Genomic DNA, 12,285 nt, shown 5'->3' with positions numbered 1-12,285 from the left:
ATCATGTGCGTTATTTTGATCCTCGTTAGTCCTACTTTCCGTATATGAATTTCTTTGTGAGGAATAATAAAACTAAAATAGTCTAATATAAATTATCGAATATAATCTTCAATCTTCTTTCCGATTATTGTATCCTCGTGCAAGAACAGAAAGAAAAAGAAAAAATGGATGAGGAAACAATCGCATCTGGGCAGCGTGATGAGGAATGAGAAATCCATGCGGCGCGTCGAATACTCGACACTAATGACAAAGGACCAGACTAAGCGTACAACAGCCCCTGTATATATCGTTTGCGAGGTCGGGATGATATACAGCCATTTAATGACCCGCTTACTGGAGAATAGATAGATACATGACTTTTTGTAGGACAAACTCTGGAAGGGTTATGGTTAAAGACCAATGAAAATCTGTCGGACTTTCTAACTGACACGTATAATTTTCTCGATTGTCTCTCTTTTTCTCCCCCCCCCTCTCTTTCTCTCTCTCTCTCTCTCTCACTCTTCCTCTCTCTCTCTCTCTCGCTCTTCCTCTCTCTCTCTCTCGCTCTTCCTCTCTCTCTTTCTTTGTCATTCTCTCTCGTTGTTTTAAAAGTTGCATGCAGCTCAGATTTGCCTGCATTTTATGTTGCAATTGCTGTAAACTAACTTGAGAGATATATTTTTTAAGATAATACATTTAACTCCATTTTTATTTAACAGTGTAACTTCATAATGACATTGAAAAATTATTAAAAATAAACCTATAAAATAATATTTTATAAATGTTTTTTTAAAAATTTTTAGAAAAGTCTTGTATAAGTTTATTGAAGATAAATTATTGTTTGTACAACTGTATGTATTACTAAATTAATGGTTACTGAAATATTTATAAAGATATTAATGAACAAACTAAATGAATTCTAAATATTTCATCGTTTTTTTTTCTTTCATTCATTTAATCATGTTAAAAATTCGTTCATACATTGAAGTCTAAATATAAATTGTTTAAAAACATCCAAAATCATATAAACAGCATGGTCAGTAAATGTGAATCGCAATTCATCAAAGAATGTAAAATTTGGAAGGCTTCGGTTCCACTTTCTCCATTCAGGTTTTGTATATAATAATACAATGCAAATATAGGGGTGCAACGTCAACTACCGAAAACCCATGCAATTATTACCGATCAAAACAATGGCAGCAGTTTCACAAGTTATTTTACTATATGACAAAGCTCTATGTCACTCGAAGTCCGTTGTATAAGTGTCTGTGTTACTCTACAAATATTTGCTTTCATTGATTTACATGGATTGCATACATACGTATTAGCGGATCTAATAATAAAATAGTTATGGCTATTTAATTATATTATGATAAAGCAGCTACTATGTAATAAATCGTCTATATTTAAGAGAAAAATTCTGGGTTTATTGCTATGAAAAGTTTGCGAATCTGTATCGATATATTTGTAATTAATAATTATTAAATAATACACTTTTTATCTTTTGAGTTTTAACTTAACAATTACAATTATAATAAGATTATACGCATGAATGCATCTATGAACAAAAATATTTTTAATTGCATTAGTTTTGCTTTTTATAATAAAAATTTGTTTATAATAAAAATTCGTACGGAAACTAATCTAATTTTATTGTATGACTTATATTAATGAAATCTGAAATGATATTCATATCTTCATTTATTAATTTAATATTTTGAAATTAAAATACGAATGTCATTTAAAATTAAAATTTACTATAAATTGTACAACTAAACAATTATGCTATTCAAAAATATTATGTAATAACAATCGTATAGTGTACATTATAAACTATTACAAGTAATTATATAAATCGATTCCTACCTATTGATTCAATGAAATAATTGTTCTTACTCTTTCTTGTCTGTATCTCTGATCTGATAGTTAACATATCTTTTTCTACTAGTGTCATAATTATTTACATAATCTTTGTTCACCATTAAGTTGTGGTATACAATAATTAAAGTAATTAATATAATAAAAATTTTTCTTAACATCAACATTATTGAAGATTAATTAAGATTAATTAAGGTTAAGATTCATTTTCATAAACTTTAATAAATATAAATACGCTGTTACAATTTCTGAAATTTTGCAGTTTGATTTATTAATAGTATTTAATGATGCTTAATTATATCATAATTGATATAATTAATAAGGTAAATATTTTTAATTTTAATCATGTTTTCTACAACGACTTCAAAACATTATGACATAATTACCATATAACAACATTAATGAACTTAAAAATCCTCAATCTTATACATTATTACTCATAAAAATGTATGAAAAATAGTCGCATCAGCAAATGCAAACAATCTTGATGATGAAAAGAATACCAGCAGTGGCGGTGTGCTTTCATACTTGATTAAGCACAAAAGTCTCGCCCCTTTCACAAAACCATCTCTATGAATTAGGAAGATGGCGAAAAATACAAGTAGCCAGATAAATCTGTATTGATTGATCAGAACCAATTTTTCAAAGAGGAATTATCATGTATGCACAATAAGCCATAACATTACAAAAATGGCGTCATTAGTACTATAATTTGCCGAATCTGAAGTATAGCTAAATGAGAAAAATAGATATATAGGCAAGCCTATACCGAGACAGATAGAGATAACGATATAGAAAATGAGTGAGGAGAGAAAACTGTTGAAGGTATAGCAGTATACGTTAAGCAAATTAAAATTTGATAGATCAATAAGCATATAGTATTTTATGCTCTTTTCAAAATTCTTTTGTTTAAACAATTATCCACTTTAAATATGTTTAAAATTAACTATTAATTTTCAAATGTTGTAGATAAACTTTAAAAAATATGTTTTTAAGTCAGCAACTCGAAAACTCAAAGATAAAAACGAATGTTGTACACATTATATTATTTTGTGATTCAATTACAAGATCTCAATTATAAATTGAAATTTTAATCTTCAATTTCATTTATCATAATTATTATTTATAATATTAAATTTATTCTTGTATAAATTGATTTTCAATGTTCACTAAAAAAAATACTCTTTTTAGAATATTAAAAATATAAAATATGAAAATATTGAAATGAAGAGTAAATAAAAATACGATTTCTTTTTAAAAAGTATAAATTTAATAATATAAATGTTTTTAAATGATTATGATTGATCATCTTTAATTTGAATCTTGTATAATAAACATAAGTTTAGTTAAATTTAAATTACCAACACTGAAACTAAGAATTTTAAATTTGATTTCAATTACAATTAAAAATGAATTCTATTTCGGATATGTAAATAAATATAATAAATATATTAATGAAATTAAGGTAATGCATTTATATTGTTATCAATGAATTTTCGAAAAATACAGTAAATAACATATATTTTATATTCTTGATTGTCTAGTTATTTTATTCGGGTTCATCCCTCAGATAAAGTACACCATTATGAGCGAGAGTCGGTTAGTGGCGTTGACGTGAGATACACATGCATATCTCGGAAAAGAATTGGAGGGGGGAGGAGTAGAAGGTAAAAGGGAGGTTCTCCGCATCTGTACCACCGAGGTCAGATATTAGCCCTTAGGCTGCGCGACTGCTAATGAGGGGCGGAGTTGAACGGACGATGCGTTTGCGCACACATGCACGAAACCATCTCTCTTACCTATCGTTCGCGCGTGGGCACATAACATACAATCCCCACCACCTGGGGTTTTATTTATGCATCTAGGCGGTTCGTTTTGTGTATTCCAATGAATTGGACAGAGCGCCGTTTTCGGCCGACGACCTTACCCCTCGACTAATATGGCGGCTAGAAAATTTCTTTTTTTTTATTGTCAGAGGGATGCGTGTTTTGGAATAATGGGCTACGAACGGAGCTGAATAAACGTTAATAAAAAGGTTCATTTTGTCCTTTGTTCTATTGTTATCACAGAGTTGCTGTCGACTTGGATGGAGTTGACTATTTTTGTTATATTTATTTAGATGGGCTGAAACGTTGATTTTACTAGTTTTTGGACCTGGATAAATGCTTTCACAGGTGAAATTATTATTGGGGCATCTCTTTCTAGCGACATTTTCAAATGTTATTCGAGTTTTTATCAAAGGAGATAAATATAAGACTTTCATTTTTTTTATATTAAATGTAAAAAAACATTCAATTTGTAGTAGAAGAGAGAATAGCATCAAGTAGAAATAATAATTAAGTGTAATCTTTCTAAAGTCTTTTAATGTAGTTACAATGTAAGTGAATCATTCGATTTCTTCAATGTGGTACTTCACGTGTAGATGCACGGTTTCCCTTGGGACGTACATCTCGCATCAAATGGGGCTATACCATTATCAAAATGAATAAACACAGCTTTCGTATACTGATTTGGTTTTGTATTCTTCTAAATTAAATTTTTTCTATTAAATTAAATATATTTGAATTTTTTATTATTTATTTTATAAAAGTAAATAATTCACAAGTGAAGACTCGTTTTTAACTCAATAGATTAATGAAATCGGCTCTCTTAGTTAGTTTTATCGAATGACATAGGAACCAGAATAATGTGAGTAACAATTATGTTTAAATAAACTATTTTATAATAGATTCGTTGATACTACATTTATGAAACATATAGTATCATATATTTAAAGATAACTTACTCATTATTAAGTAATAATTTTTAAAACAAGAACAATATTAAATATAAATTATTAGTTCACAATTTTTTACAAGATGCAATATTTATATTTCAATGTATTTTTCAATATTTTTTGTATTATATATTTTTATAATATAAAAAAAAATTGATAACTATAATATGATCAATAAATTTTATATTGTATGTAATAGAACTTATACTTATAATGAATGTGAGAATAGATTTTGTATAAGAGATATTTGATATATTATCAGACATAACTGTTGATCGAATGAAATAATGAGGCTTGTTTATAACTAATTCCTCACTGACTTTCAAAAGAAATTATTGGTAGTGCAATGCATTTTAACAGCCTTACTAACAAAACATAGGAGCAATCCATTGTAACATTTCGACCTTGTATTATTATGAATGTAATCGTTTTTATCTCTTTTCCACTGTCTATCAGTAGCACTTGTTTAAATCATGTCAAACAACGTTCATCGATTATCGATACAAACTTCGTTGCTAGTTCATATATACAAGCCGAGTTTCTTGAGAAATCGTGCATGTGTTCATTTTTCGTACCTTAAAAGACATTTATTTCTTTTCTGCTGAAATGAAATTCACATGTTAACAGATGTGATTATATAACTGTTGTTTAAAATTCTGCATAATCTCGTATTAGATATTACTTATACGTCAAACGCAAAAATCTCACAAAAATATTATCTCTTCATTGATAATTTTTAGTTGTTAGAGGTATTCTATATATTTGATAGTGCTTTACAAAAATAATTATTTATAACATATTTTTTGACATTATAAATTATTTTTAATATGCGATTGCAATTAGAATAATAATTTTTAACATATATATCAATGATATTGTTCCAAACGTTAAATATTCATACATAAACTAAAGGAGTTTTATTATAAACCAATATTATTTTTCATATTTAAACTACTTTTATGTAGCCATTTAAATCTCTAACATAATGATTTTAAAGCTAACAAAGTTATACCAAAAAATGTTTGTATAATAGATTGTTCTTGTACTGGCTTATTATTGTAGCATCTTAAAGTAATATTTAGCTAATGTATATATTAATTGTTTAAATAATTTCCAATAAACCGTACTTCACAATGGTGTTAAAGGAAACAAAAAGATACGACTCTACTCTTGCATTATACAATAAACCAATCAGACTTGTGCATAAATGCTCAGGTTAATATGATAATCCAATAAACGAGAAAGTTTCTTCATCCACGTCCTTTATTAAGCGAGGAATAGTGCGTTTGTACTCGCTAGAGTGGCAGGACGAATCAGAGAGGCGACAGGCGCATGGGGGCGGATCATATACGTATAAATGCGCGAGAATCGACGAAAATTGCTGCTGGCAGAAGAAGCGGAGGTAGATAGACTGAAAACACAAATATGCCGAAACGAAGACGAGACAGCACGGTCCGATTAGCAATCGCCATGGAAACAAGCACTTGATGCGATCAGTTTGCGCATGAGAAGAAAGGGTTTCGATGTGCTGTCGCTCTATCCTTCTCCCTTAGAATATAGGTATATACATCCGTCTCATCACTTATACAACAGAACGCATTTAAAGCTGCGCAGTCTCCGACAGATGAATCGGGGGTTAGGGTGAGATAGAGGGAGGGAGAAACGTGTATCAGAATTTAGAGTGGGATTCAGGAAAAGAGAGATAAAGAGAAGAAATGAAAGTGGTGGAGAGAAAGCCGGCAACGCGGTAACAGCAGTTCCCGCTTCTATTTAGCCCTCCTCCCTCTCACACTATCACTCCCTTTCCCCTCGCTCTGTCTCTCTCCCTCTCTACATTGGAGTAACAGCAACCGACTGGCTGGCTGTTATCATGAGAAACAAGCTTCCACTCTGATTTTTTAATCCGATCTTCGCCGCCTCCATCGTCTCTTTCTCGCTTTTCCGTTCTTGCTGAATTTGAAAATAGCTGCAGAACACCATTTGTGAGAAACAAACAGAGGAAGAGAGAGTGAGCAAGTTCGAGTAGGGGAGAGAGACGAAAAGACAGAATTAAGCCCTCATCGTTCAGAGGTAACCCCTCGCACTGCACCACTGGTTCTTCTGCTTTTTTAACTCGCGCTTATGTTTCTCTTCGGTTTCGCTTTTGTCTTCTGCCGCACCTTGTCCGGCAGACAGATAGGATGAAATGTACAGCATGGTCCCTAAAGGAGAATAAAATTTTCTCCATCATTTTTTTCTCTCTCTTTTACATTGAATTAATTTTTTTCCATATTTAAAGATATATTTAATTATATATATATATATATATATATATACAATTTTTAATTATATATGTAGGGAGAATATTAACAAAATTTCAGATATGTAATTAGTCAAAATTAAGATAAATTAAAAAGTTATCGGATAAATTTCTATTTATAAATAAAGCTAACATTTTTAAAACTTGAAACACCTTTCAGCAATAAACAATAAAAAAATTCTAGATATTTTGTGATTAAGCAAAATATTGTAAACTAAACATATTTAAAAACCATTAGTTATTGTGGTTAATATTAGTAAAATAAGCAATAAAATTACGTAAAATGTTATTAAATCAATTTAATGCGTAATAATTAAAAAAAAGATTGTAGATAGTATTTTATAATATTTGCTAAAAAATGGAGGAACAAATAAATAGCACATAAAATATAGAGATGCATTAAGACATGTTGAAGAAATATATCTTGTTGAAGAAACATATTACATATCATTGGCACATATATAAAAATATATATGCATGCAATCAAATATTTTCAAACACTCATCACATCATATGCACATAACTTATTTTCTATAAACATACATAATTTAGCTATTTATATATCAATTATTGAATTTCGAAATATTTATATATCTTTTATAGTTTGTACACAAAATCTAAGATAAATATTATATTTTCCTTTATATAGAAACGACAAGTTTATTAATTTTTCCTATTTGATGTGATTGCGATATCAAGTTGATGTCTTTTAATTTTTTCTTTCCATTTACTTCACTCTTCCACCTTGCGTTTATGTTCATATGTATGCAATATAGAAAAAGTTGTGACATAAAATTCAATAATAAGATATACGATATAAAATCTCGAATATTACTTTACCAAGAGACCGTAAGAGTAATATTTTTGTTCTATATTTGTATTTGATTTCTTTGTCATGTTATTTAATTTGTTGCAGACACATATGCATTATGTAAATTTTAATTCCCTTAATTTAAACGTATCGATAAAATATTTACTGTTTAAAAAATTACTTTAGTTTGCTATTGAAAAACTTAATTTCATTATTTTATAATTTTAAATATTGTACGTTAAAATAAATTCTTTATTCATAACATTAAAATATGTTATATTTTTACGTGTAATAAAAATTTCGAAATATTTCAATTAAAAAATTAAGAAATTTAAATTCATCTTCAAATAAATAGTATTTTAATATTAACAAAACATTATTAACAAGAAAACTTTTTTATTACAAAGAAAATACTTTATGAAAATACAGAAAAGACTACTTATAATTTAATCATTTTTACGATTATTTCATTAATATTAATTAATAATAGCATATCTACTATTTAGTTTCTATGTATAGGAACACGTTTATTGATTAGTATATATAGATTCTTTTAATAATTAGTTGATTGATTTTGAGACATTTTTTAATTTACTTCGGTTGTACTTACAAGTAAAACTTAGCTAAGAGAAAGGTGTACTATAAGAAGATGAAAAGATTGTGTTACAGAAAATCTTAGGAAGTTCAGGAAGCAGAGAGAAAGTGTGGGCACGTAGTAAGATTGTAAGAATGGAGGGGAAGAAGGAGAGCCTCGCGTTCAGCGGTGGAAAATTTAATTTCAATCCCGTCGATTCAGCAGTTATACCAAAGTTTAATCTTTGATAAGGGTTAGTCTGTTAGTAATGGGATGTAGGGGCAAGTGAGTAGAGGATCTGTCGGTTCCTGCAGGCTTGCCAACTCGGATAGGACAACGACGACGAGTTTGGAAAAAGGATTCCTTCTCTGTCTAAGCATACACCGACGAAGAGTAAGCTTAAACCGTTAGATAAGAGATCTGCTTCAGGATGAAAGTAATACCCACCGCTTATACCTACCGAACTCGACTTTTATATGGCAGAGGCGTAACGAGTCTCACGATTGGATAACTTTCTCGATGAGAACTTTCTTCTTTGCCTGACCTCTCTCTAGATGTGTTCAATCTTTTCCTTAGATCTCTTCCTAGTTCACTTTTTTCTTCAACTTTTATCTTATTCAGAAGAGACTTATTTATTATTCTTTATATTTTTCTAAATTGCTTGCTTTGTCTCTATTATGTCGTCAAATTATTTTCGTTATATTCTTGCTTTTATATAAGGTACTAAGGTCTAAAACAAAGTAGTATAATATGAAATGTTTATTTGAATTATATAATTTTAAATATTTTCTCTTTGCTAAAAACAATTATTTTCAATATTTAATATTTTGCTTAAAGATATAATTGGTCTTTTAATAATATGATATTTTTATTTTGTAATCGTTTGTAGTTATGGTATGGATTTGAATGGAGCAAGGCGAAAAAATGCTACACGTGAAACAACAAGTACATTAAAGGCTTGGTTGAATGAACATAAGAAGAATCCTTATCCGACCAAAGGTGAAAAAATTATGTTGGCTATTATAACGAAAATGACGTTAACTCAGGTATCTACGTGGTTCGCGAATGCTCGTAGGCGTCTGAAAAAAGAAAATAAAATGACGTGGGAGCCAAGAAACAGGGTAGAAGATGAAGATAATAATAACGAGGACGATGATAGCGGGCGTAAAAGCGTTGACGACAAAGACCGTCTGGGTAAGTTTTTTCAAATAAAATTAAGATTATTCTACGGTTATATTAATTGATAAATATAAATTGTTTTTGTATTATATAAATGTGGTTATATATTATTTTTCTTCAATGTTATTTTTATTAATATTCCATTATTTATTATTTTTAATCGATTAATAAAAAATGGAAAATTCTTATAATATTATTATTTATTAGAGAGTGATTTTTAAAGTTCAATTTTCATCTATATATTTTTTTTGTTCGAATTGCAGACTCAAAAGATTCGGGAACGGGTTCGAGTGAGGATGGTGAACGAGGGGGCTCTGCTAATCATCGCCTTGATCTGTTGCACGGTAGTGGAGTTGGTGGGCCTGCTGGTGGTTTAGGATCTGGACGGGCTGAAAGCGAATGGAGTGAATCTCGAGCAGACAGTGGACCAGATAGTCCAGAGTGTTTATATGATCAACGAGAACCACCTAGACATCCATTACAACTTCATCAACATCATCCGGCTTTTCTCAGTTCATCGCCTCATGGAAGGTTAATACGTCATCTGTCTCCAGAAACTACGTCACCCGGTGCTCATCATCATCATCACGCGATACCACCCAGTACCAGTACCTCTACAACATCAGGTGGTGTAACGACCAAACCAAGAATATGGTCACTTGCAGATATGGCTAGTAAAGACGGTGACCAGCCTAATCCCAATACTGGAAATATCTTAGGTTCCCCTTATAATATGAATAATGGTGGAAATACAGGTGGTAAAATTGTAAGTCCTTTGGCAAGTCGATTAACTCCTCATCACCCATTACACCCAGCTATGCATCACGGCACTCAGTTCGTAAGGCCTCATCCAGACTTTTATAGAAACTTTTATAGTAGCTCACATTTAGGCTCAGGGGATATATCTTTATTAGAGACATATCAGAGAACTTTGGGAGGACTTGGTGGAGTAATTCCACCTACAAGTGCACCGGGAATACTTAATTCCTCATCGGCCTCATCGACGTCGACTAATCTTAAATCTCCATTTTCCATTAATGGATCTGGTACTACTGGTGGTTCGTCATCCGTGCTTTTAACAACTGCATCATCAGGTGTGTCACCATCATCATCCTCAACAGCATCATCAAATGGTTCAGACCAGTCGCCGAATCCAGGGGGTACTTTGACATCTACAGAATTGAAATCACCTGGACGCGTTTGATCGTGATAATTAATATTATGAGGATTTAATCTAAAAATAAATGATGGTAAAGCATATCTCTGACAGCGTTTATTTGTTGAATGCAGTGAGTGTGGAGAGCGGCGCGTGGCTGACAATAAAATAATTAAAAATAAAAACTTGTAATTAGTGTACAAAATAACATACGTGACCATTAAAGATATTTGTGCCGATCGAGCGATTTATCGTCTCTCTCATAATGCATTCTTTGTGAACTTTTATTTTATTTCTTCATTTCATATCAATATCTCTCTGTAAGAGAGATTCTAACAAATCATGCAAACAAATTGAGTCGATCCATGGACATCATTTCCTTTATTATCTTAATTATTTCTATTAATTATAATCTAAAGTTTCATTAAAATTATATTGTTAAATAATGTTTCTGTTAAATTATTGTACAATTACTGTTGTCATATTTTATAACTGAATGCCTTACTAAATTTTTATATCAAATTAAAAATTCATACTTATAATTAAAAAATATTTTAATATTGAAACATTTAGTACTAACAATTAATACTAATTCTCAATTAATGTTGAACGTGCTGAAATTATTTAAATATGTTGCTTTCTACACGTTCATCAAAATTCCTATGGACCGATTCAAACTCCTTGGATTTTTATCGCTTAAATAGTTTGAAGGAGTATTTAAAAGCAATAGAAGAACCATCTTGAGCGTATGTGCGTGACAGTAGAAATCGTGTTGTTGAGTTGGCTGTAGATGAGTACGTATTAAGCAAAGGTGGAACCAGATGATAATGATGTTGGAATACCTGATTAACCGTATTTACAGTCAAATCACGATAAATATTCTCTATAGGTGAAACCATATAAATATTATAAATAAATAAATATATAATAATTATTGATATTATTTATGCGTTTGTAAATAGTAGTCAAAGAAACAAAATTGGAAAACTCTGTCCGGCTCGTGCGTCCGGATGCGATGTATGTATTGTATGTAGAGTAGGCACATTATGAACGATTACAATATTATTATGATATCCGATGATGATGAAAATGAAATTAAATGATATTCATAATTCATGCTAACGACCACCAATGCGATGATTATTATGATGACGACAATGACCCTCATACAGTGACAATCACTATGATCGAATCATTATGATGTCTTATTATTATTATTTATTGTTATTGCGGTGCTGTTATGATGTAATTATCGATTTACAGATTATGATGTGGTTTAGCATTACTAATATGCATTCGCATAAAATATAAAAAAAATTTTTGATGAGATTGCAAGCCGATATTGAAATAAACCTATTTAATTAGATTTTACAAAGTATAATCTATTTGGAAGTACTTTTAAATTATTGAAATTTTGGATATTCCATATTTGTTCATAATTAAGGTTCAAACTTCATGTACACATAAAATTTAATTATTTTATAACATTTAGGTTTTACATGTTATTAAAGTAACAAAAGTTTTTATATTATTCGCATTTATTAGTTCATTAGAAATAATAGTTGAATAATGTAATAATTAATTGCTAATAGATAATCAAAGGGTTTACAGAAATATAGATTGATATTAATTT

General features: G+C 29.9%; 1 protein-coding gene across 2 annotated transcripts in view; it reads left to right on the top strand.

The window, feature by feature from the left end:
• mirr (iroquois-class homeodomain protein mirror) overlaps nucleotides 1-11,018 on the top strand; it is a 42,712-nt gene extending 31,694 nt beyond the window's left edge. The window contains exons 4-6 of one of the 2 annotated variants that reach the window (XM_011496544.1): nucleotides 9,207-9,511; nucleotides 9,760-10,334; nucleotides 10,411-10,538. In XM_011496544.1, coding sequence (XP_011494846.1) covers nucleotides 9,207-9,511; nucleotides 9,760-10,334; nucleotides 10,411-10,449 — 919 coding nt within the window. In that variant the 3' untranslated portion in view covers nucleotides 10,450-10,538. Of the gene's footprint in view, nucleotides 1-9,206; nucleotides 9,512-9,759 lie in introns of both variants that reach the window. The other variant, XM_011496543.1, reaches the window with a different exon arrangement.
• Nucleotides 11,019-12,285: the final 1,267 nt, after the last annotated feature.

This window comes from Ceratosolen solmsi, unplaced genomic scaffold (assembly GCF_000503995.2).
Source record: "Ceratosolen solmsi marchali unplaced genomic scaffold, CerSol_1.0 scaffold29, whole genome shotgun sequence".
NCBI classification, from domain to species: domain Eukaryota; kingdom Metazoa; phylum Arthropoda; class Insecta; order Hymenoptera; family Agaonidae; genus Ceratosolen; species Ceratosolen solmsi.
This window is presented reverse-complemented; position numbering and strand designations above follow the sequence as displayed.